This window comes from Mucor velutinosus, assembly GCF_035048745.1.
Source record: "Mucor velutinosus strain NIH1002 chromosome Unknown tig00001569, whole genome shotgun sequence".
Taxonomy (NCBI): Eukaryota; Fungi; Mucoromycota; class Mucoromycetes; order Mucorales; family Mucoraceae; genus Mucor; species Mucor velutinosus.
In genome coordinates this window covers 1,007,217-1,033,432 of record NW_027041921.1, presented here as the reverse complement: position 1 = coordinate 1,033,432, position 26,216 = coordinate 1,007,217, and the positions used below count along the sequence as shown (strand labels likewise).

The 26,216-nt window shown below is 42.0% G+C and overlaps 5 protein-coding genes across 5 annotated transcripts; 2 read left to right on the top strand and 3 right to left on the bottom strand.

The window, feature by feature from the left end:
* Positions 1-219: 219 nt before the first annotated feature.
* ATC70_012519 (uncharacterized protein) lies at positions 220-5,550 on the bottom strand (the record flags this gene model as incomplete). The annotated part of the gene is made up of 10 exons (XM_064831690.1): positions 220-1,463; positions 1,521-3,170; positions 3,229-3,706; positions 3,761-4,040; positions 4,109-4,179; positions 4,229-4,423; positions 4,516-4,692; positions 4,746-4,883; positions 4,938-5,327; positions 5,389-5,550. The coding sequence occupies 10 exons, from the start codon at positions 5,548-5,550 to the stop codon at positions 220-222; spliced, it is 4,785 nt and encodes a 1,594-aa protein (XP_064677970.1).
* Positions 5,551-6,647: 1,097 nt separating this feature from the next.
* ATC70_012518 (uncharacterized protein) lies at positions 6,648-8,445 on the bottom strand (the record flags this gene model as incomplete). The annotated part of the gene is made up of 3 exons (XM_064831689.1): positions 6,648-8,021; positions 8,099-8,154; positions 8,217-8,445. 3 exons carry the CDS (start codon positions 8,443-8,445, stop codon positions 6,648-6,650), a joined length of 1,659 nt encoding a protein of 552 aa, XP_064677969.1.
* A 452-nt stretch (positions 8,446-8,897) lies between these two features.
* ATC70_012517 (uncharacterized protein) lies at positions 8,898-16,085 on the bottom strand (the record flags this gene model as incomplete). Its single annotated transcript, XM_064831688.1, has 6 exons — positions 8,898-12,461; positions 12,516-13,071; positions 13,127-13,607; positions 13,665-14,040; positions 14,102-14,990; positions 15,049-16,085. 6 exons carry the CDS (start codon positions 16,083-16,085, stop codon positions 8,898-8,900), a joined length of 6,903 nt encoding a protein of 2,300 aa, XP_064677968.1.
* Positions 16,086-21,564: 5,479 nt separating this feature from the next.
* Positions 21,565-21,876, top strand: ATC70_012516 (uncharacterized protein; the record flags this gene model as incomplete). The annotated part of the gene is made up of 1 exon (XM_064831687.1): positions 21,565-21,876. The coding sequence occupies one exon, from the start codon at positions 21,565-21,567 to the stop codon at positions 21,874-21,876; it is 312 nt and encodes a 103-aa protein (XP_064677967.1).
* A 2,917-nt stretch (positions 21,877-24,793) lies between these two features.
* RPN6 (26S proteasome regulatory subunit rpn6) lies at positions 24,794-25,921 on the top strand (the record flags this gene model as incomplete). Its single annotated transcript, XM_064831686.1, has 1 exon — positions 24,794-25,921. One exon carries the CDS (start codon positions 24,794-24,796, stop codon positions 25,919-25,921), a length of 1,128 nt encoding a protein of 375 aa, XP_064677966.1.
* Positions 25,922-26,216: the final 295 nt, after the last annotated feature.

Sequence of the window (26,216 nt, the reverse complement as noted above, 5' to 3'; positions counted from 1 at the left end):
TGGTTGGTTATGGAATTGGTTTACGCAATGGGTATTCCTAAACAGGAAAATGGTTTGTGTCAACATGCTAACGTCGACGCTTTTTCGCATACTTGGGTTTACAATGGATACGAATCTCAATTGCAGTCCACTCTTTAAATACAGACCATCCCACAGATGACTTGAATGGAGCAAATGTGATAGTTTTCAGAAGGGTGATTTATTTACAAAATGCAGCGTCTATTTATTGAGCTTACTTTCAACCATGTTGAGTAGCATTGCAGAGTATTTTTCCAGCAGATCAATCGTCTCGGGCGAGGTTTTCTCTGTGGCTGTGCTTTGGTCAGTTGGTTTTGGAGGACTATCCTTTTGTAGACTCTTGTTAATCTTGTCAGCTACCCCATTTAGTTTCTCTTCTATAGTAGACATTGCTCTCTGCTGCCGATGATTGTTATTAGCTGATTTCAATTTAGTCAGATACACCTCCAACACACTATCCAGAAGTATAGAAACGCCATCCAAGTCTGCAAGTGCATTGTCCAATGATGAATCGTCGTGCTGTTGTTGAGCAGTAGGTTTAGGCTCACTCGTTTGTTTGTCGGTAGTCTTTTTTGAGGGTGCGATGATGTCCTGTTTCCTTTCCTCAGGTTGATTAGGAGGTGCAATCTCGATAACTAATTTTGCGTTTGGTATAACTGTTTCCGAGTCGTCATCCATCCACACATGACGTATGGGAGATGTTGGTGGCAGAGTCGATGTTTTGGCTGTCGGCTTTGCAGCAGAAGCAGCACCACCGGTAGACGAGAGTTCCTGAAATGTGGTCATGACGTGATTTAATGAAGGTCTTGTCGATGACGGTGCTGCAGCAGGCAATCCATCTAATTTTGTCAACGAAGACAAGAATCGAGCCGTGATACTCTGTCGTTTAGCAGCTTTTTCCAGTTTCTTTTGGATTTCCTTGAAAGCAGTGTTTGATGGCGTAGTGGCGGTAGCATTCATGGATAAAGTCGTGTCTTGCTCTTCACAGGGAGGAGAAGAAGGCAGTAGCAGATCAGAAGATGTTCTTCCAGCAGTGTCAAACAAGTTACTACGACGGCGGTTACTATTGGCAGAGCTTGTTGTTCGACTAAGCGAAGTTGAAACGCGAGGTGGCTCTCGAGCAACGATATCACGATTAATTGCATCATCTACATTATCTTCGCTTGATCCATCTTCATCTTCATCTGCTTTACTATGTGTTTCATTGTCTGAAACAGGCGTGTTTCGGCCATCTTCATCATCCCCCACTTCTTCAATGGACGGCGCGTGGTGCAGCGAAACTTCAAAGGGCTTGCTGATCTTGTCCTGTTCCGGCGTAAATATGATCTCCTCCTCCTCCTCTTCTTCTTCTTCCTCTTCTTCGTCGTCTTCTTCTTCCTCTTCTTCGTCGTCTTCCTCTTGGTCTCGATTGTTGTCATCCACATCAGCATCATTGTCTGATCCGTCTTTGATTTCGCTTAGTAAGCGCTTCTTACAGTAGTTTGATAGATCAGCAAGCTTACCTTCAGTGATGGATTTGCATGTTTCATTCTCAAACGTGTCTCGTGTATCAGCCTTCACAGTAACAGGATGATCGCTCAACCGTCTGTTTGTAATGTTTGCGTTTGAAAACGCAGGCTGGCTGCTTCTTCTGTTGATCACGGGCGATCCAGATGTTTCTCGTTCCTGAAGTTGCTGTTTCATATTGTATGGCGTAGGGGACTTTCTACTAGACTCGTGCTCCTTTTTCAAGGTATCTTTGGACATGGCTCGACGGAGAACCGGGTTCGTTCTGCCAGCATGATTCGAAGGAGACGAAAGAACCTGCTGCTGTTGTTGACGGTATTGAACCAGACCTGCTGGTGGCGTCACTTGGCTCATCGTTCTGTCCCTGCTACCATTGCCGCTAGTAGGAAGGCCGTTATAGAGTCTGTCTAGTTTGCCCCCGATGCGCTCAGGAGGAGACTTTCTATCATTGCTGGCGTCTTGTAAGGCAGGTTGAGAAGTGGCGATTCTATTATCTTTGCGTCCAAACAAGGCTCTGTTGCTGTTAGGGTTCAAGATGCGGTTGGTATGAGGCGCTGTTGTAGTGATAGGTGACACTGGTGCCTGAGTGTCGCCAGTTTGTGTTTGATGAGGATGAGAATGCATAATGTGGGTGGTATTGTTGGGTATATTCGTGTTGCTTGGTACGTTATCTCGATTGTTGTTGCGCCGCCCCGAGGAGATGGCAATTTTCTTGTACAAATCATCGTACTTTTGCTCTGCGGGTGACATGGTTGAAAATGTTCTTCTTTCGCCTTGCCGGATCATCTGTGAGATGCTAGCGGTGGGGCGTATGGCTGTAGCCGTCGACACTCGTCTAACCCGCTTGTTGCTGTGCTGAAGAAGCAAAAGATCCCTCTTCTCGTCTGTAACATAGCTGGCACTGTCCTCGTCGACTGATGCCCTTTGCTGTTGTCGCATCTTGGAGTCTCGCTCGCTGGCTCTTGCGCACATCTTGGCTATGATTTCTTGGCTGACTTTCCACACAAATATCGTACCATCTGAGCATGTACTCACTACACGTAAGCCGTTTTCCTCTGTGTTGGTTCGAACAAATTTAACAGCAGTAATCAGCTCTGAATGAGCACACACTTTTTCAATGCAGGTGCTGTTTGTGAGATCAAACAATCTGACGCAGCGATCAGAGCCACTGGTAACAGCATATGTGCCAGAGAATGGGTCCAAGTCAATGTTGATCAAACTGCCTCCCGAGTTTTCCGACGCTTTTCCAACCTCTTCTGATGTCTCTGGCTTGCAGATGCGAAAAGGCTTTCCAGATTCCACGCTCAAAACATACAGCTTTCGCTCGCCAGTGACAGTAGCCACATAGCGGCCGTTCACGTCAAGTGCCATGTCGAATACGGTGCTTCTTCCCGAGTAATTGTGGTATGTAGAGTAAGGTCGGGGTGATGGATCGTGGAACGGTGTCACTGGATGGGTGCGATTGCGAAATATAATGCCTTTATCAGCACCACAACTGATGAGTCTGTTGGCATCTTCTGAGAATTTCACTGCTGTGATGGATGAAGAATGATCGTCTAAGCTCTGAACAAGCTGACAGTTGGCTTTCATATCGAAAATATGCAGTAATCGGTCTCTGCTGGCGGTAGCAATCAAGCTAGGTGCATCTATCAAGCAGGGAATCACTATGCTGGCTCTGTCGTAAAGTACGCTGCTACTACAAACCTTTGCTTCGAGGCGTTGTGAGATCAATAGACAAAATTTCAGAATCATGCGCTTCTTGATAAGCGAGCATCTCCCAAGAATTCATATCGTGCACCCTTAAGTTACCATTTCGATCACCACTGGCCATGATGTGTCCATCAGCGCTCATTTTAAGTGATCGAATTCCAAAGTCAGGGCATTGGTCCTCGGTAAATTCGAGGTCTCCTTTCACCTTTGAAAATTCAGCAGCGTCTGGATCAGCGTATATCATCTTGACTAGCTCTCGGGAGTATATGTTACGGCGATGCGCACCCACAGCGGTACTGCTGCTGGGAGACATGATGGCTCGATTCAGCTGTTGTTGTGGCGATAAAGGAGATGAAGACGAGGAGTAGATAGGGTTGTCCAGGTTCCAGATGCGAATGGTGCCATCTCCTGAAAAGGTGGCAAATGAATTCAATGGTATGGCATTATCCTCGCGCTCTACAGTTGGACATGGCTGAAGCCGGGCGTGAGTAATGCAAAACAATGTACTGTGCATCTATAAACATACCTCGACACCCCACACACAATCACTATGAAAGATGAAGCTGCGGTACTTGCCAATCTTTGTCAGGTCCCGAATGTCCCAAACGTACAGACTACGGTCCGAGTAAACCGAGATGACTCGCTGCACCTTTTCATCGTACACCATGGCCACAGCATCTGGATAGCATGTCGAGGCATCTGCTGGACGCACCATATCAGGCGATATGACCAAGCTAATGTCAGTACCCAAAGGATGAGGTTTAGGCAATATTCCTGCATATTTTAGTGTAATTGGTTCAAACAGCCTACGGATTGAAATAGAATTAGTGGTACAGTAAGGAGTACATGACATTTTAATAAACAGCTACACTACCGAATGACGCCTTCTGAACAGGTACATATCACATAATTTGACGAAACTGCAATTGAATAGGCATTTTTCACCTAACGATAGTATAAGACAACTGTAAGAGAATGCTTTCTCTCAACCTACCTGAAGATCCACCCATTTGTCAATGACTCGTCCCTCCTTAAAGATACACAAAATACCAGCGTCCGTGATGAAGTAGGTGTAACCAGTATTGCTACTCCGGTCGCAAGCGACATTGACAAAATTAGCATCTCGTAGTACACCCAGTATTCCTGATCTACCATCTAAAACTTGCGTTTCCCTGGATGACAAGTTGCCCTAGTAATTCCCGTAGCAAAAAAAAAAAAAAAAAAAAAAAAAAGAAATGAGAATGCTTTGTCTGGATCCAGCGAATCACTCACTAAACTTACTCTTTTGGGAATTCGACCTCGCGCATCCAAATACCAGAATTTGACATGTCTCAATCCAGCCGTGACAAAGTAAGATCCATCTTTTGAAAACGATACAGCGTTTACTCGACTCGTCACCTTGTTGCCAGCCAATTTAATCCCCTTTTTCCAATCCCACACATAGAGATATCCATCGTGCTAATTGACTGTTAGATGTGCCCTGTAGGTCAGCGTATCAGATCAAAGTGTACCTGAAATCCAACTGAAACCAAGTATCGCATATTCGGGGAAAACGTCAATGAAAGCACTCCAAATTTGTGCGATCTGAACTCTCGAAGCAGCTTTTTCTCTTTGACATCCCAGATGAAAATGCGAGGTTGATGGCCCATCTACATACATCTCATGTCAATTGATCTGCTCTTATAGAGATAGTCGCTCCTCACCTCTCCTGCGGCCAGGTAATTTCCATCAGGTGAGAATGCCAAGCAGCTGATGGGTTTCGCACGATTGCTGGCTGGTGTCGATTTCTTCTCATCCGCAGGTATGTTCTGTGATGTGGTCAGTATTTCGTTATTGTTGTTGTTTCCTCCGCCCAGTGGTGTGATCAATGGCATGGAGGAGGGCTGGTTCAAATTGCTGCTGTTGATGTTGCTCGCATTGTTTGCTGTTGTTGACTGAGTGACAGCTGGGGGATACAGAAATGCCACTTGTTTGTTTCGTTTGTGGTTGTAAATAACAACAACAGCTCCTGCTGCATAAGCAATCAAGTCATTTGCTGTTGCTAGTATATTAGACGATGTGGATGTGAGCCCAAGAATCCGCTCCAATTTCAGCTAGATAAGCAAGGCGTCAGCGTCTCTGGCTTGACTTCACTGTACATACAAAGCATCTCACCTTTGTTGTGGAGCGCACGGTTTCCTTTGTTTTTCTTCTTGTGCCATTGGTATTAAATTGAAAATTAGCATAGGTGTTGTTGGTGAGTTGATGTGAAAGCACATTTGTGGGCTGTGTTGGGGGTCGAACATCACCAGAATTGACCTGGAATTGCTCTTCCATTATTAGTAGAAATGTTGAAAAAGAAGAAGAAAAAGAAAGAGGTTAAATTTGGAGGTGTGTTTTTATATACATTATATATATATATATATATATATTTTTTTTTTACTAAACAGACATCATACACACACGCACACACAAATACACAAGCACAAACACTCACATTTCACAGTTGTTTATCCTCATCCATGTGCTACGAAGCCAGTCACCGTAATGCCCCTTAGGAAATCAAGCTGTGCTACATGAGCCATCAACAAAGCAATACGTGATTCTAAACTTAGTGAGTCATATAGCGCATAGTGAGGAATGCCCATGCTTGAAACCTCACATTGGAAATTTTCATTGCCTTTTGAGCATCATTGGATGGAAGATCCACTATCAAAACAAGTGCCTGATGATGAGCAGGGCCCCCCTTAAACCAACTTGTGATCCTGTTAGATGTAGAAATCTCGGGTCAAAAGAGATTGCACTACTATTTGTTTGCATTTCAATACATACCGCAATATGCAGTGCTCAGTAGCATTATCAGCGCACATGTATGACAATGAACATGCCTTCTTAATGATATTAATGGCGTCCCTATCATACATTGCATGTAGATCCAATGTGGAAAAGTCATCATTTTGCTGAAAATTGGTGAGCAATGCCAACATACATCATGTCTTTGGCCGCTAATCAAAGGATTTTATCAAGTATTGAGAGACAACACAATGTGCCTGGAGTAATCAAAACGATGCAACCAACAGACACTGAGGCGTTTACTGACTGATGAGCGAGCATAGACATTTCAATAATAAGTTATGGGCAATGATACGGTCATATACGCACTGACTTGCATACCTTTACAATGCGGTATTCCTCATTTTGAACTATTTTGAGGTAAAGAGTCGTTTCCAGGTACGCATCTAGATCAAACAATCGCTTTATTGATAGGATATTTGAAGGAGGAAAAATAATAGTATGCATATAAAATCAATACATGGTCAATTGATATAAGAGATGGGGAGTATGAGGTAGCAGAAATAAGTAGATAACAATGCAGCAAGTATAGTATACAAATAAGTTAATGTGAGAGACGAGGAGGGGGGTGATTGATACTCTTATGCAGATATTTGGCCGTTGGCAGCATAGACAAAGAACAAAACCCAAGCTACAATCAAACAGGCGATAAAGATGCCCAGATAGACATAGTTGAGCTTCTTGCGTGGGGTATCAGAGTAAGAATCTAATCCTTGTCTGTTCAACTCAATTTCTTTATCGTTTCTCTCCTTCATCGCCACAAGACGCTTGGTGCGACTCATTTCCAGCAGATTACCGAGGAAAAAGTACTGAGATAGCCATAGACCAGCAATGAGGAATAAGCCAATACATGACAAGGCCAAAAAGAGGATCATAACGCCTGTGTAAGCTTGGTTTGCAGTGTGATCTTGTACGACGCCGACGATAATATCCAAGATGGTGGTACCAATATTATTCGAACTCTTGTACATACCAAGACCGGTGCCAATGTAATCTGACGGCAAGATCATACCAATCGAAGTGATCATACCAATAGGACCAAAGGCCAGTGAAATACTATAGAACACCATGCCCACAGTGGCATTGACATAGGTCCATGCCAGTAAGCAGCAACTGAGAATCAAAAAGATGGCGGAAATCATCAAGATGGAGATACGAAGACCAAACATGTCCATAATGATGCCAAGGATGGGTGTAGCAACAATCGGGACTGATTGAGATGCACTTGCAGTATAGCCAGCCAATATGTTGCTGCCCTTTCCGAAATGGAGACTGACAAACTCGGTGCTGATGGTTTGGAAAGAAGACCACACAGCAGCAAAGATGAACTCAATCAAGAGAATGTGCCAAAAGAAGATGGGAAACTTGAGCACGCTTCTCCAGTGGAAGGCCTTGCGACGCTTGACATTCTGAATCTCTTGCTTGGATAGAGCCAATCCACTGGCAGCGAGAGCCTCCTTGTTTTCCTTGATGGCCTTTCGACGCAAATGTCTCACCACCAGAGCATACACAAGATTCATCAGGATGGAGAAGACACAAATGATGAACGATAACCAGAATGCCCACACCCAATCACCTGTTCTTTCTGCAATGGGATTCGCTACCAACGTACCCAAGAAAGTAGCCAAGCGACTGATGGACAATTGCAAACCTATGGCAATAGCGAGATGTTGCGTTCTAAACCATTTCGACAAGATGGATTCTTGCATTGTCACAATGAGGCCAGATCCAATACCAAATATGACACGGCCAGCGACCATCAAACCAAAGGAATTGTACTTGGCAGCAATTGCAGTAAGCAAACTTCCAATAATAACCACTATGTTGATGGCAAGCGTGCCCCAGACGGAGCCAAATACATCCACTAAGATACCGCCGAGGATGGGAAACACGGTATTGATGATGGAGACAGAGGATGAAATAACACCATATTGGGTATTATTGATGCCTAGATTCTGTAGCAACGTATGTACACAATATTAATAAAGTTGATAGTGGCACAGCAGTAAAATTCTAAAATGATGATATTTACCGTTTTAATAGGGCTTTTCATCGCACTAAGTGCGCTTTGTGAAAAATGAGCACCCACTATTTATAAAAGGTGGGTTAATATTTTTTGGTTTCTTCATGTACTGAAGTCATCAACTTACGAGGAAACAAGAGAGCTGTCACCAGCGCAATAAGTTTGTATTGCCATGGTGAATTTGCCAATGCAGCATCACCAGCTTGCTCTGATGTGAGGGGCTTGATCTCGCTTGCAGAACTGCTGTCTGGACCATGATCTGAATGAGTGTCGTTGATCTCAGATGCCTTGTCCGAAGCCACAAATGTCTCTTTGTGATGCTGATCGACAGCAGCCGTTTTCTCGTCAAAAGACATGGATGCTGATATAACAAAAAAAAAGGAAGAAAGAGAGAAAAAAATAAATGTAATTTGTAATCTGATTGAATACTTTTTATATACTAAAGAGAAAAAAAAAGAGACCAAATGTGTGAAACACAAGAATGAGCTACTTTTGGAGATATTCCTTAATCTGATCTCAAAATGCCATCTAATTGGGGCTAGCACGGGTAAAGTTAAAGCAGTTGTTTTGACGAAAGATCAAGCTTATAGATGGTAGGTGTGATGTGCAATCCATTCGTCATACGTGCATATGCCAGTGATAAAAAAGATCAAGACTACTGCGATTTCTCCATTTATAACAAGATCAGATAAAAAAAACTGCTACTAGACAGTCTCGGCATTATGCTTATCTGATGCTCTCCCTCTCTCTCTCTCTTTTAATACAAACAAATGGTTTATTTAGTTTACACAAATAACTATATTTCTATTTACAATACAGCGTCGGGAGGACAAGCTTCTTTCACTGTTGCACCTTCCTCTGCACTCAAAATCAGGATACTCAGTTTATCCAACTTGTTTATCATGAGATCCTTGAGTTTTTCGTTTGATCCCGTAAGCTGATTGCCTTCAGTTACACCAATGTAATCAAAGACACCATTGAGGCCAGTATAACCATCTTTCCAAAAGTGGATGGCGCCCCCCTGTTTAACACGAGCATAGACCTTGACATAAACGCCTGCCAATGGACGCTTGGATTTCTCGCTCATGACACGGACCACACCAAACGATTCTGCGAGATGAGTGTACAGACGATTAGCATAGTAGGCCTGACGTCTTTTGATAGAGCCACTGGACATCTCGACAAAGACATTCTTGTTGCCTCCACTGAAGGGAATCTTGACTGTTTGCAATGTGTTGACTTGGCCTACACCAATGATATCAAAGTCTTCGTCTTTAGGCTGTTGCTCTTCAGAGGCAGCAGCCTTCTGCTCTGGCAAGTCCATGGTAACAGCATAGCTTGGCTTAATCCAGTTGAAGTTTTCACCGCTTGTCTTGTCAGTACTGCTGTTCATGAATGGGTTGTTGGAGAACATAACCTCAATATTCATGTCGTAGTATTTGATATCAACTGATCTGATGTTGGCGTATTGAACAATCAACTCATCGCGACGCTGATCAACTTCAAACTCGAGAATGGGCTCAGATAAGATGCGTTTGCTCTGTGAAGCATTGTCAGACACGGCAAGAGAACCTTGCTCTACCTCGCACACAAAATCGTGTAAATGAGCGAACAGTTGACGCCATCTAGCAACGCCAAAATCTCTGTATTTGGTGGCGATGTCTTTGATTGATTGAAGATCTAGCTGTTGCATTTGCTCTTGGTTTGAGGTCACAGGAATACGCGTCTTCAAGTAGGCATCAAGATAATCATATTGCACCTGATGCGTAGGGCTAGTATCGTTTTGAATGCGAGCAAAAGTAGCTTGTGCTTCACCAATGCGATCTTGCAAGAGCAAATACAGTGTCAATATGATGAGATCAGCGTCTGAAAGAGCACTTGTCTTGAGGCTCAAGTAGTCGAGGAACTTGTTGTATTGTTGATAGAATTGTCGATTGAGGATCTCTGGTGTAGGCTTCAGAGGATGGGCCCTTGCATTTAAGAGAGGATAATAGTCAAACAGCAACATCTCGTGTTGTTCTAGCTCGTTGCTGACTACCAGAGGAGACTCGAATACCTGGCCAACCTGGCTCAACAGCTCGCTACTATGAAACAACAACAAATCACCAATGATATCATGGAACTGATGAGAGACGCCGTACTTCCAGACATCTTGCGCAAAGAAATAGCGGCTCTTGAGCGTATCAAATACAGAGCGAGCGAAATCTCGACTGCCCATTCTCCAAGAAATCAAACTAAAGTCAAGCTTGTCCAATTTGCGATAGGAATTGAGGAACGCAACGACCTGTTCATTCGAACTGTTGTTTGCAATGGCTGACCACGATTGAGAGGTGGATGAAACATCGTTGACCGCGTTATCCGCAGAATGGGCGGCGCAGGGTTCCACGACACGGATGGGCATGGCCTCCATCATGCCAATGAGTGTATCGCCCGAAGATGTGGATACAGTAACAGGTATAATGGCATAGCCACCAGCACTAGGAAAGTAGAATGTACCAACAACTTCGTGCCATGTTGAGTAGGGCTCGATACGGATCGTGGTGGACTTGCAATAGGTAGTTGTTTGGGTAGGCACAGATCCAGTAGGGACCTGTACAGTGACCTGGCATGTAAGAGGCTTGGAAGAGACATTGCTGATAATCAGATGAGAGCCATATTCCACAGAGGTTTCTAATGCTTGAGAGGACGGGTTCACCTTGATGCATTCCTCAGAGTCGATGGATGCTGCAGGATCGTAGACAAAGATCTCTTGGCCCAGCATCAAATTGTGGTCATTGTTGCTAGTAAAGCTGCCTTGGTGCTCGGTTAATGTGCGATAGAATACCATCAAAGGCTGTGCTGATGCGGAAATCACCAATCCTTGGTCGCCTGATGCGTCAATATTCCAGTCCACACTAGAACTAAAGGGTAAATCCATCAACGTCAATACATAGAATAACTCTGCTTGACTATCGAGGCAGTAGATGAAGTTTTCAGACAAGAAATAGCCATCAGCCGATTTGCATTGAATATGGTGTTCAATGTAATCAATCCAGAATTGCTTCAAGGGAACTTGGTCTTGGTAAAAATAGCCTGTCTCGACCCATTCGCTGGTAGGTTCAGTGTACTTGTAAGTGACCTTCTTGCGTTGCTCCTTGGCCTTTTCTCTAAGCTGATTGACGACTTCCTCGTCAGCCTCTTCCATTTCATCATCGTCCTCGTCCTCGTCTTTATCGACATAAGCACCACCAAAGGCTCCTGCTGGACTAAAAGCAGGCGAGGCAGGGCTGTATTGAGAACCCACAACATTAATAGCGGCAGCAGAACCACTTACGATAGAGGAGAGCATGCGAGGAGCTGCTGAGCGAGAGAGAAAAGCGTCGGCAGGAGGCGCTGGTCGAGCAGATTCTGATGCAGACACCTCGATAGTTTCAGTGACAACACTCGTAGGCTCTTCCGCCAAAACAGCGGCATTGTGAGCCAGGATGGAGTCAAAGATGGCATCACTTCTGTTATCCAGCTTTTTATCGTCAAAAGACTCCTTGAACAATCGCGCAACTGTGTGCATAAATTCCTTGGATTGAGTCGTAGCGCAAAGAGCCTTTTCCACTGTGCTGAGCTGGCTGAACCGGTAGAGATCACGCTGATACAGAGATACGTCTTGGTCCAGCAAATACAAATCCATAAACGACTTTTGAATCTTGCTTTGAATGGCAGGCTTGACATGCGCATCAAAGAAGGCGACATCCTTCTTCTTGAGCCACAAGTTGAGTTCATGACAAACATGTTCATCGTGCAGTTCCAATTTACTACTCAAGTTAAGACCTGGCCATGTTTTGAGGAAGCCAAACTTTTGAGCAAAATCCTCGCCAACGCGAGAAACGGTCTTGATGGTATCAAACAATTTTTCAAAGCTGTCAATGGTCTCGTATTCATGGGTATTCAGCGTCAAAGTATCGTTGGGAAGCACGTTGGAGATGACCTTGGAGCGGATTAGCGCCTTGTTACTAACCTCGCTTTGACAGAGGTCTTTGCGTTTCAAGCTGCCATCGTTCTCAATGACAGTCTGTTGATAGGCAGTTTGCTCACCTGAAATGACAACAGCCTGCAAGAACTTGCCACCATGGCCAAGCGACTGACGGTCAATAGTAAGGACACCACCTTCAGGCACAGGGAATACCAGGATAGGTGATTGATGATCCAAGAAGGCCAGGCTAGAATCCATTGTCTCACCCACACTCGACATGAGCATATCGCAATTAGCACCCAATGCGTATCTTTGAGCACCAAACATCGCCTGATTCATCATCCTCTTCTTCTTGCTCATTTGTGCATTATCAAGGTCCACATCACGTTCAAGATGTCTAGCAGTAGACGCCGTGCTTGCATTTTTCTATGAGATAAGAAATGAGTTACTTTAGATTCCATAGCGCTTGATATTTATTACCTTGGGATACATGAGCAAGGATGGCTTGGTGAGATTACTGCCAACCCACTTCTCTGCTCTGGAGCGATTCAAGATGTACTGATATTCTTCACCGATACGCTTGTCTGTTAAAAAGACAGAGCATGTGCTGATAGATTCGTCTTGCTGCGAAATGGGGCGAGTAAGCGAACGCTTGTCAAAGAGCTGGCTCATGAGGGTATCATTAGAGGAGGGAATAAAGGCGCTGGTAGTCACTACGACAAATGCCTTGGACGAAGAGCCGTTTTCGACTTGCAGTTGAATGGACTCATCAGACACAGATGTGCTGGAAATAGCCAAAGGCTTTTTCAAGACAGATCCATTCTGCTTGCCACGCTTGGTCTCACCAAAGAGCCAGTTAGACCATAAAGCTTGCTGGGCGCTATCAACCTGATCTTGAATAACAGTACATTCAATGTAGTCCATGCTGCCAGAAGAGGAGGGAATGTGGAGCATATATTCGCCCTCAGGTAAGCCAGAAACAGTAATGTAGCCATCTTCCAGTTGAATCTTGCTAGAGACATCCCTGACGAGGATTCTACAAGGTGCTGTTAGCATCATTTTCTTGTGGAGACCACATTTCTAATACTTACGATCGAACACCAGTTGTGTACAGTGAATAGAGCGATTGAGGAAGGTGAGTAGGACAAGCAATCTTGACATCCTTGCCAGCAGGGATGCAAATGGCAGGAGGCAAGCTTGATTTCGCGTCGTCTCTTAAGACCCATTGCTTGTAGGCGGAATAAGAGCTGTTATAATCAAACCATTGAATGTCTTTTAGCTCGCCTAATTCAACCACGCCTTGCTGATCTGTCTTCAGAAGAACCTCAATGTTGCGGTTGACAAAAGCGTGTTTGAAACGAAGAGACACCTCGAAATCCTTCTTGACTTCGCCGTTCTTGCCAAAGACATGGATGAAATAGCCATCGCTTGTTCTTTGAAGCTGAATGCTGGATGGAACGCCACTGCTATTGGATGCAGCATTGATAGAGATGGTGCGGTTGGCATCAACTTCATGCTGTGTACCGTCAACGCCCTTGATTTTTCCCCTGAGGTGAAATTCAACGGATGTCACTACAAGAGTCCAGGTAAATACACACTGTCATCATTTACATATAGGTAGACATTTACATTGCTCAGGCACAATAAAATCAAAGCAAATATAGCTCGGGTTGAAGTCAATGTTTTGACAGACGGAACTGGTCTTGACATCGCTTGCATTGGTACAGTTCACATTCAACACCAACTTTTCTTGTAACAAGCTCAAAGGAACAGTAAGGCCGTTAAGAGTCAGCTTGGGAACCACTACTACGGTAGCCTTCTTACTGACATTGACCATTTCGGGATTGACGTAGAAACTAGCCTCCAACGAGTACTGCTCGATATGGTGGTAGAAACTAGCTGGCTCGCAGAAATTGTCAGTCTCGGAAATCAAAATGACCTTGCTCATCTTGGAATAGCCATCAGGAGACAAGTAAGGGATCAAAATATTGCTCGCGCCATCAGCCTATAGTATGCTTACTTTTAGCAACAGGATAATCTTAACATGTACTGTACCTGAATCTTACCTCGTAGTATTGGTTATTGTACCAAATCTTTGCCTTGTCCACAATGTGTCCATCTTCACTGATGATTCTGGCTACATGCCCAGCTGGAGTCTCTTGCATGACATGTCTTAGGTAGCCCTTTTGCACAATCACTCGACATTGATTTTGACCACCCACAAACTCAACTACCCAGAGGCCTCGACCTTCAAAGACATCAGAAGCAAGACCGTCTTGACCAAACACAAATTCACTCGTTTTAACAAGAAGAGCTGGCTCAGAAGAATAGTCCAAATCCTTTTCAAAAGTAGGGCAGAGACCATCCAGATTGATGTTGCTATTGGCAGAGGCAGAGTCATCGTCCTCCAAGTGAATACGCCAGTAGTTTTCCGTGTCGATTTGGAATACGCGAATAGCAAGACGAGGAATGTTCTTGGTCTTGATTTGGAGCTTGACAGCGTCAGAGGGCTTTCGTTTGATAGAGGCGTTTATGGTAGACGAGGCGAATGATACAAACGACTTGGCGACTAACACTTCATAAGCACGAGTACCGAGTGTTTTAGCCCACGACTCTAGATTGGTAGTTCCTGCTAAAGGCGTGGTTAGCATGATCTCGGCAAACATGGGCTTCAACACATTATGGTAATCCAAATAAGCACCGAGCGTTTCCATAGAAGCAGCTAATTTCCCATGTGCCACCAAGCCTGTCAAATATTCTTGGACGACCAAGCGTTTATCCGAATCAGAAATAACACACGAACCGAGCAATGGCAATGATATTGACGTATTTACATTGTCAAAGGAAGAAGTGTTGTCGCGAGCATCAGTGAATCCAAATGCACCTGAGCGAGAGGGAACGGGGGATAGTACTTGGGCATTGTTATTGTTGTTGTTGGATGAAATAGACAAATAGCTGATAAACAAACAAATGAGATTATGTATCTATTTTGTACCTGAAACAGGAAACTTACTTTAAAAGGCGCTCCTCAGAATAGTCTTGTCTAACAATATCAATACGTAGCTTGTGAAACTTGATTGCGGCGTTCACATTAAAATAGATGCTTGGTAACTTTTCAGCAAATGTATCCAAGCGGCTTAAATAGCCATTCAAGACATTGGCATCATCATCCCAGAAAGAGATCGAGTCGACAGAGCGGTATTCAGCAGGGATCAGCTTTTCGACATAGGCATTGACAAAGGATTCATGCAAAAACACAATATTGGGAATCTCTTGTACGAGTTGATCCAGTTGATCCAAGGTAAAGTTGTAAAATGGCAGGTATTCCAGTTCCCAGTTGGAGTCATCTGGTTGCTCTTTCCATAATGTAGCCAGGCGTTGCATGACATCGGAACCAAAGGCCCTTTCCGAAGGCGTATTTACAAGCTTTTTCAGCAGGGCCACTTGCTCACGTTGAGACAAGGATTGCCAGAGGCTGGTATCGCCGGCGACATAAGGCAAGGACAAGGTCTCGAGATCAAGGACAGAGTAGCCATCTGTGGAGGAGGAGAACTCTTTGAAGCTCTGCTTGATCAAGTTTTCACCATCAATCAGTGCTGAATCAAGCTTGGATGGCGCAGTTGATTTGTTGGAGACCGGTGCTGTCGTGGGAAGGCTATCTTGCTCTTGAGTGGCTGCTGGCTTTTGGATATCAAGCGATTCAAGATGAAGACCCTTCTTGATGAATTCGATGGATGTACTTGTCTCGAATGGGTAAATCAAGAGATAAAACCGAGTTGTAAGCTCCTTGAAGCGCTGGCTGTGATTGCTAAACTTGTCGAGAAGATCCTTCATCTGCTTTGAGAGTTCCTTTTCCTCGTCTGTCGCTTGGCGTGGTGTTACTGGTTCATCATGCTTCATGACCTTCTCATAGATCTTTTGCAATAACACCAATCCCTTATAGTAATGAGCATCTTCCGTGTTGGCAGCCGCCAGTTTGTCGACAACAGCTTGTCTGTTCTCAATGGGCGCAGTAGCAAAGCTCTCCTTTAACAGAGAAATGAATGGCATCCTCAGCTGATTTTACAGAAAAAGAGGAAAAGAAAAAAGAAAGGTTAGGTCGAGCAAAGTGCACTATTTATAACATTGGCTTGCGATTAAACTTGCGCACTGTTTCGTCTTTTTTGGCGCACACAATAATGATTTAGAGTTTGTACTCCTCTATCGTTTTCGTGCATAATATATTTGTGTTTACACTCACTTGATCAACTAAATGCAAATTCTTGAAAAAGAAATGCCACAGAACTACATTTGAATGTTCTTTGAGTGAGAAGCGCCCGTGATCATTTGAAGCGAATATACAGTGTAGAAGAAATATGCTGGCATTTATGATTGGCAATGTATGAAATCAGACGCGTTTGATTTGGCTGGCTGGTAGGTGCACTGTTAGTCGCATCAAGCAGTGGATATGCCATTTTGTAGCAGACACCGAGATAGAGTTTGCTTGTGATAGTGCTTGCTGCCTCTCATTTGGAAAGTTTATCATTACAGTAAACCTTGCTCCAAAGAGACATTGAATGCAAACTAACGTCTGATACAAATGCACTTGATGTCAACAATTCATTTGGCTTTATACTTTTGTAATCCATGTCTAAACGCACCGTGTAACGGCATCAAACTTGTATTGCCTCTCAAGTATTTAAACTACCAGATTACGGCTGAGGTCTTGAAATAGCCTTTTTGTATTACGTTTTATCGCGTTTCAAGCTAGATATGCCCAACTATGTGTACCGCATTAGACTGCACTAAGGTGCCGTACAGACATACACTATGTGAATACAATGCTATGTAAAATGGTAAATACTTACTGCACCAAATGGAACAGACGATGTTTGATGAGACAGAAACTGTATCCAATGAACACCATGGCTTACCTGTTTGTTGTGTTGATTAGGTAATCGTAGGAGTTCATGAAAGAAAAAATGCTCAAGTGTAGAAGAGCAATACATTACTAACTCGTAATAGGCAAAGCCAAATTAAAGAGCGGATATGATACGGGCCATCTAGTGATTTGAGCTACCGAGTTATGGAACACTTATATTTGAGTTAATTGTATATCGTGCTTTACGACCGTCGTCATCTCACTAAGAAGCTGTATCATTGTACTATTATACCGCGATATAAAAGTGCCAGTCAGCCTAATGTTTCTAGCTGGGTATTCGGATGCAACGGCATGCTTTAAATCTAGATTAATACATATAATGTCTTTATGTGTTTGCACCATAACAAAAATGCGCCTATTGGCAAGCAAATGTATAAAACACAGCCAAATTGGACAGTTTTCAAGTCTTCATATCTTGACATGTAGAGCTTTCTGAGCCACCGGAATAACGCCAAACAATTTTTCTTGAGTAATAGTAACTTCCTGGCACCTTTACTCAGCTTTTTGGTGACCCAAAAAACATGGGTAAAAATCGACCAAAAAGCATGAGGGGTACCTCATGGGTTTTGACGAAAATCAAACGATCGCATTTTTCACCTTGATAACGAAGACTTTACTATGGTATACCTTAAATCAAAATGTTTCTCTGAATCCAAAGCAACCCATGAAACCACTTTTGTGAGGCCTTCATATGCAAAATTTCGACATTTTGGCTAAAAACATCGTTTCATATTTTCAAAAATTGCCCAGTAAGTTCAGTAAAAACATCTATTTTACTTGGCACCATTGGAAGCGCCTTGAAAAGTACTTCAAGAGTGTATTAAAAAGCGTAGGGTGATCATCACAATTTATATAGTCGAATCTTATAAAACAGATTAAAGAAGTCGACAAAAGGCGAAATTCGTCCAATCTTGAACAGAAAAAAAACGAACTGAGTTTGAATTAATTTTGGCGGCGGCATTGCTGCTGGCTGACCTAAATGCCTTTCTGATGATGGCAATGATGACTGGGATGCTGATTAAATGGGGTTAATGAATATGAAAGGACTATCGCTTAGTCTGAGTATCTTCCTTTGCTTTTATTGAGCATTTCCATATCTGATAACGCCAGCCAGCCGAGCTCTCTACCAAGATATATATGATCGCATCTTCCTACTAAACATGATTTGCAGCATTTCAACCTGGCATGTAGGCAATAAACGCCCCACTGATTCGTTGAAAAGAGATTATCGCCACTGGTTGAAGATTTATTTGGTATGTGATTAAAACATCATGAAAATTTGTATCAGAATACTCATTGGGAGTGATGGATGCAATCTCGCTAACAGTTAACAGACTCTGAATGCGCCTATCTTCAACAAGGAGTAGCTCCAATCTCATTTGAAGATTGAGTTGGGTGTAAGCATCCTAGTTGGTACGATATCCGGCTTGCCGTTCTTCTTCACTCAGAATCTCTTGGGCATGTTTGTAAATGCGAACAAAACTTTTTGAGTCTTGCCCAGTACTCAATGTTAAATAGCTGCCGAATATTGGCAAACAACATCTCCATATCATAACACAGTAAACGTATTGTCCTTAGACACTTTTACAATCCTAGTATGGAAATTAATTCGTCAGGCATTTGTCAGGCATGGTTCATTTATGATTAGGAGATTATATATTAAATTACTGTCAATCAACAATCAAGCTTCATCTAACATTTTAGCTATTACTAATTTGGCAATAGTAACCAAAGGCCTGTGGCAGTGTGAACCACCTGCAGGTAGATTGGCTTTCACCAAAGCAAAGCATAGGTCAGAAAGCCACCCAAAGAGTCAAAAGACTCATCGTAACATAATATATTCATAGTTCCTAGACTCCTTTATGGCCACACATAGGAAAGGAGTTGATTTAACAATTATTTTGATAGACTGGCGTTATTAAATATTGAATGCAAGGAGAATAGAATGGCTAGCGATAGTACTATGTAGAATGCCACCTATTTTCCATATGCTTCAAAAGCATCTATTACTGTATTGCCTTTATAATAATGAAAAGGACATTGAGTTTGCCAGCGGGCAACACCAGCCAAAATTAATTCAAACCCAGAATCATAGTTTGTTCCAGATTGGACAAATCTTGATAATTTTGAACTTGATTGAGCTATTTTTGCAGATTCGACTAAGTAAAATATAATGATCATCCTGTGCTTTCTTAAGCTTTCTTGGAGTACTTTTCAAGCGCATCCAATGGTACTAAGTAATATAGATGCTTTGGATAAACTTACCGAATGATTTATGAAAATATGAAAAGAAGTTTCTGGCCAAAAAGTCAAATTTTACATATCAGAGTCCCACAAAGATGATTTCAGAGGATGCTTTGGATCGATAGCAACATTTTGATTCAAGATATACCATAGTAAAAGTCTCCATTTTCAAGGTGAAAAACGCGATTGTTTGATTTTCGATGAAAACCATGAGGGGTACCTCATGCTTTTTGGTCGAGTTTTGTTTATGTTTTTTTGATCTCCAAAAAGTTGAGCAAAGGTGTCATAAAGTAACTGCCAGATGAGAGCAATTATTTGGTGCTATTCTGACGATCTAAAACGACCTTGAGCGCGAGAAAACGCAGCTCAAATGCACTCAGATTTTGCTATATCAGGGACACTAAGGACTAAAAAGGGGAAATACCAGTATGCTGCTTGTCCGTATACAAAGTAGCTACGTGTACGTAAATGTAAAGCATCAGGTAAGAATCAGATCCACAGAAAATATAAAGGGGTTTTATGTGTAAGTGAAGGGTCAAATTGAAAGTAGCAGCAGTGTTTTGATAAGATACGCAAGGGCACTCGGTAGAGCGAGCTGCCACTGCGCAAGTTGGTTCTTACCGAAGCGAAGCAAGTGTAGAAGAGAGCCATTCGAAACGTAAACACTCGTATACGTACAAACAATGTACAGTGTGTAATAAATCCACTATGATATGCACTCCGACAGTTCATCCAGTTGCCAGATTTAGATATAAGCTGTATGTACACTGGATTAGATGTACGATATCGATTTATACTATAAAAAGATATGGACTTCAGATACGTTAGTACTATAAAATTCATACTATATAAGATATAGGCTATAGATGGCACCACGGACATGGATGGCGCTATAGATAGACTTATACTTGTATTCCGACATTGACTACGGATGTTTACCATATCTGGATAGGCACCAAGATTAATGCAATATGAGCTTGTTGCTTCAGATGTGCACTTTATGTTCCACGCTATTAGACACATGCTTATATCTGTGATTCTAGCTACAGATACTTTATGTATTACAGACTTGTACTATATATGAGACATGCTACATACATGCATACGATATGCTATAGACATGATGCCATATATCCAGATACATGCTAAAGACGTATGCTCAGTGATATACACTCAGATATGTACTATTAATATAGACTAAGTAGACTGTACCTATCGGATACATGCTACTACTAGATCGATATTAATTATCCTTATGGAAAGGATAGATCAGGGTACTTCGGATGAGAGTCTAATTATTCATCCAGACAGAGCTAAATCATGATTAGCTTGCTGGAGTTGTCTTTTAGCATGATTAGACATTAGTTGATCTGAGTTGACTTATTTGTTAATCTAATTAATAGAACTTTTATCCATTGTTATAGTATATAAGAAGGATTATCTACCTTGCCAGTAGAGAGACTTCAGTTTACTTTACACCTGTCAGTTTGATAATAAAATATACCTTTATCAAGTTGACATTTCTGTTTTTTTATTCTTTTTTTTTCCGTGAATTTTTGTCTATAAAGCCTCAAATTCCACAGAGAGTTTTATTTGCTAAATTTTGACATATTCACAGAAAACCTGTTTTCATATTTTTGGAAATTGCTCATTGTTTTTGGCCTGAAAGCTGAAAGTAATCAGCACCATTCGATGCGGCTTCTTTTGCCCTCTAGAGATGTATTAGAAAGTTGGGTGTGACAACGGCTGTTTTCATAGTCAAATTTAGCAGAAACGTTTAAATGATGTGAAATCAAGTCAAGTTTAAACAGGGAAATGCCACTGCACAATTTCAAATTAAGTTGCCGCAATTACGGCTGCTACGGTACAAGACTGAGACTAAATTTACTGGTCGTGACGTCGGATAGGGTGCTTTCTCATTTTTTCATGCACCACCCGTTTTATACCCTTTTTGCAAAACGCGTTTTAGTACCAAACCATGGTGGTTTTGGAACCCTTTTGATTGATAATAACACTCTAGCTTCCGATAACTCTGTCTTGTACTGGTGAAGAAACTTGATACTGCTTCTTTGAAGTGAAATACATTAGGTAACATTCGATAACGAGCACTGGAAGACGTAGAATTAACACTAATTGAGTTTGTTTATTAGGTTTTAATAATTTTTTGCTTGTTTGAGTGAAAGTTGCTGCCATTACATCTCTGGTATCTCTGCTGTCTGCGTCTTTGGTTCATCATGTCTGGTGGTTGCTTCTTTGGTCTTTGCCTGGTCTCTGCTGGTGTCGTTCGTTCTTTGGTTTTTCTATGGTCCTGGTGTCACTGCCACTGCTGCTATATGGGTTTTCTTGATCTACTGTGTTTGGTGCATGCTCTTTCTCTGGTGTCGCTTGTTCTTTGGTTTTTTCTATGGTGCTGGTGTTGTTGCTGCTGCTGCTGCTGCTGCAAATATAGCCTTTCCTGGTCTACTGTCTTCGGTGCATGATTGTCCTCTGGTTTATCTCTGGTTTATCTCTGGTGATTGCTTCTTTGGTCTTTGTCTGGTCTCTGGTGTGGTCCGTTTTTTTGGTTTTTTCTATGGTGCTGGTGTTGCTGCTGCTGCTGCTGCTACTTTTGCTAATATGGTCTTTCCTGGTCTACTGTGTATGGTGCATGTTCGTTCTCTGGTCTATATCCGGTGATTGCGTATTCTCTGGTCTATCTACGGTGGCGGTAAGTGGTAAGTATATTTTTTCTTCTGGTTGCAATGATATAAAACTTCTTTGAGCGTTTGTATTATTGCTTCCTTTCTCACGATAATGCATTTTATCATGATGTTTACGTTGTTGCGTTTTTCTTTTTCTTTTGTTGGTTGTGTTGCTTTACATCCGACTATTACCATGCTGCATGTTACTCATGTATGCATTTGTGTTGCAACAACAACGAGTTGTTCTGAACGTCTCTAATGTTGTATTTGTTATACTTTTCTTTGACTCACTTTGTGTGAGTAACCCTTTTTTGCCTACGTACTACTATACTCGTATAGTAGTATGTTCTTTTCTTCTTTCTTTTATTATTATTATGTTTCTTTGAAGCATACCTTTTTTCTTTTACGTTGTGTGGATGTGCCTATCCCTGAAGCTCAACAAGACTCTATCCGAGACTAGGAGGTAGATAGGCTGTCTCCACTTGGTTATCGCTACTTACTTTAGTGATGATTGAGGGTCTCAATGCCAGAATCTAAAGCTAGGTGGTGTAAGTAAGGCATGCTCTAGCACCTGAGGGAAATTTGATGATAGTAGCAGTTATATTGCTATATATAGCGGAGCTTAAAATTTTGCCTCACATTAAAACAGGGGGAAACCCTCGCAAAATTTTTTTTAGGTCAGCGGAGTTTTCAAGCGATTTGATTGGCTCAGAGGTTCAGGGACCGAAGGGTTCTAGCTTGTTGATCTCCTGTTGAGCTGTCATCTTTTATAATGAGTTTATAGTTGTAATAAAAGGGTAGCGAAATAGATACAATTTAAAGCCTTCTTTATTTAAAACTATAAAATATGATGCAGTCATTTGATCTAGTATGCATTAAACAACGACATGTGAAGGAAGTTCTTTAAGCTTGATATCATCATGTAGGGGCAGGAAAGTCATAATATAGGTATAATGATACACTATTACCGTAGATACTACTAGGAGAACCTAATTCTACCAGCCCCGCCAAACATGCATTGTTTATGGTTAATATCCAACATGTTCCAATTTAATGAGTTGCTATCTTGTACTTCATATCAAAGGTTTCCAATGATGTACAAATGTATTTTTTGTCTCGAGGTTTACGCCATCCAAAATCAAATATTAAACTATTATTTATGTCAGAGCTTCGAAAGTAGGATGCTGGTACAGCCAAATTTTGCAAAAAGAAGGACGGAGGAGGAGGAGGAGTAATTATTGAAATTTAGATTGGATGAGTAGTTTTGTTGGTAAGAAATAGAGAAAATTTATAAAATAAGGCAAATATGAGTTGTAATGAGGAGTGCAGTGAAATCAGGTTTAAATAGATTTCACAAAAAAAAATAAAGCAATAGTAAAATACAATAGAAATCAACTGTATTTTATTTTGTGTATAAAATGAACTGAAGATCCTGGAATTGAGTAAAAAAAAGAAGAGTATTTATACATTTGCAACTAGCTTGTAGGATTAGTGATGATAGAGAGCAATAGGTGCTGCTATTGCGATATCTGGCAAATGTTGTCGATGTTTGATTTAAAGTGGTAATCAATGCAGGAGCACTGGCCATAAGGGTCGATTTGAGTAACCTTGATGGGCTTGGGTGAGCTATCGTCATAGCATGATTTAATGTAACCTTGATGGTTTAAAGTGTGATGTTTGTTATTGAAGCATGGAATTCTTTATCTGGGATATTGTGCAACTATGGCAGCAGGGCATAGTTGTCATATTTGAATATGCTTGTTATTGATTTAATTCTATTTGGATAAAGATACCATCACCTATTACGACCATCATGGGTGTGATTGAATACACTGTGATCAGGAGTGATTCATTCACACGATGTGCGATATAAGCGTGTATCTTTACTTTAGTATTTTTAAATGGGTTTTTGATGTACATTTGAGCGCTTTCATTAATAGATCCAAATAGCATGAATTTGAATGAGTGCTATTTGATGAACTTTGGTTTTCAATTAAGTTGCGTTTGGGTGGCTATTTCATTACAAGGAGGTAGATATATAGAATCAGATAATTACCAGCAGCGATTACGAGCAATAGATTGACAGATGAGGTGTTGCAAAATGATAAAGTGAAAACGGCTTGATGATGATATCTTGCTTCGTTGTTGTAGTGTGGCAAAAGTTAGAAGCAGCTGTGCAGCGCATTTTAGCAAAAGGTAGGGAATTGGTTTTTTACAGCTCATGTTGATGTTGGAGATTTATATATCAAAACGATTATATGCCTACATTGAGGGGCTGCTAAACACCATCGTATAAATGGATTTTTAGTGGCTACAAGTAATCCATATAAAGGAAACTCCCAGTGTTTCGACATTATTATTAATTGATGTTGAGGCTGGATTCAACAGAAACATGCATCGCTCTTATTATGGTTGGAGTGAAGTAGGAACGCCTTGCAAAATCCAAGTTGAAACAAAGGAACCAAATGTGAGTATTTTAGGTGCTATTTCCAAAGACGGTGTTATTACCCTTTTACGAAAGGAAATCATCACTGCAGCAACAGCAGGAAAAGACAGCGATTAGATGACACCCCAGTTGTAAAAAAAAAGGCACAACCAGCAACGACTGTTTAGAATTTATAGAGCAAGTTCTCACTACAATTGATACAGCCGGTATGAATTACAAGTATTTCGTACTTGACAATGCATCCATTTACAAGTCTCATACGGTGAAAGATTAGGTGGAGCAACGAGGATATCAGATGGTGTGTTTTTTTTTTTATCACATCTGCTTCGGTATTCAAAAAGACCACCAACGAGAAGAATTTTTTTTGAATTATTATTTTTTTCATTCACCCATCCGTACGTGTTCTATCTCTCTCTCTCTCTCTCTTTCCTTCTATTTCTCATCTTAGATAGCCAACGTTCAAAAAATGAGTAATTGGAATCAAGCCCTACGACAACAGCAACAAGGAAATAGCTCTGCAGACGTTTCTGACGAGTACACAAGCGAAGAATATACAGATGATGAATATGAGCCTATTGAGGCTACTGCTTGGGGCAGTCAATCCATCGCAGAGGATGGCTCTACCAATGTTAGCTTGAGTATGAGTGGCTGGCAGAGCCTCATCGATCCTAATATCAAGACAAAGGCTGGTGGTATTGGTAGTGGTCAACTTCATCGTCGTGGTGCCAACTATCAACCTGTGGATGAACAAGCCATCATCGACAGACGTTTAGGTAAGCCTATCCCAAAGGGTGGTCTGGGTGGTAGCAAGAAGAAGAAGAAACCAAAGAAGCCCAAGGCTGCTGCTGCTTTCCCTCCTCCCCCTAGAAGACCAGTTCCTAGCTCTTTGGTCCCTCCCTCATCATCTGCGTACCGTGGAAGAGAAGCAGTTACTACAGGTCCTTGGGGATCTGCTCAACTCTCATCAACTCCTTTCTGGGAATCACCTGCCAACAAAGCTGGTAATGGATCAATGGCTAGTAAATATGCTACTGTTCCGCCTGCTGCCTCTGCTGCTAGAGCACAAGCCGCTCCTCCTGCTCGTGCACCTGCACCTGCTCCAGCACCAGCTCCTGCTCAACAATTTAGACAACCTGAGCCTGCTGCTCCTGCTGTAGCACCTCCCAGACCAATTGTACAATCTACTGCTCCTTCCACATTTATTAGAACTAATCAAGGATCTGCTGCCTCAAAATACGCCTCGTCTTCTTCACCTGCTCCCTCCGCTTTTACCCAACAACCTCCTCAACAAACACAACCACAAACACAACCACAAACACAACCACAAACACAACCACCACAACCTATATATCAAAAAAATAATGAGGTGCCAACTGTAAGCCTCAAGTTAGAGCAACCAATCATCAACCTGAAGATCGAATTGAATCATGGTGTGTATGCCAGTCTCCCTGTTTATGCCAATGAGCCCTCGGATAATGCAGTAAAACGTTTAGAGAAGGAATTCCACTTACATCTTGATCAATACCATCAAGACAACGTTAAGAAGTTTATTGAATTCCATGTTCAACAATATAACGAGAGACAACAAAAGTGAAATAAAGATTAGAAAACATTTTGAATCACATCACATCTGGAGTTGCTTTTGGGACAAATGGATGGGGCTTTTGATCTATCAGTTGAAAGTATAGACGCTCTGGATGAAGAGGACCTGAATTTCAGCAGGTTTTGATTGCAACGTTTAGAAAATTCAAATGCATTATGCACGTTTCAGGAATATGTATTCCGTCCTTTCAAATGTCAGAAAACAGAACACCATCTGCCTCTATAGCTGTTGTTTTGTGCAATCCAGTTGCAATGTAGCACAAGAAGGATGGACTGCCTTAAACGCG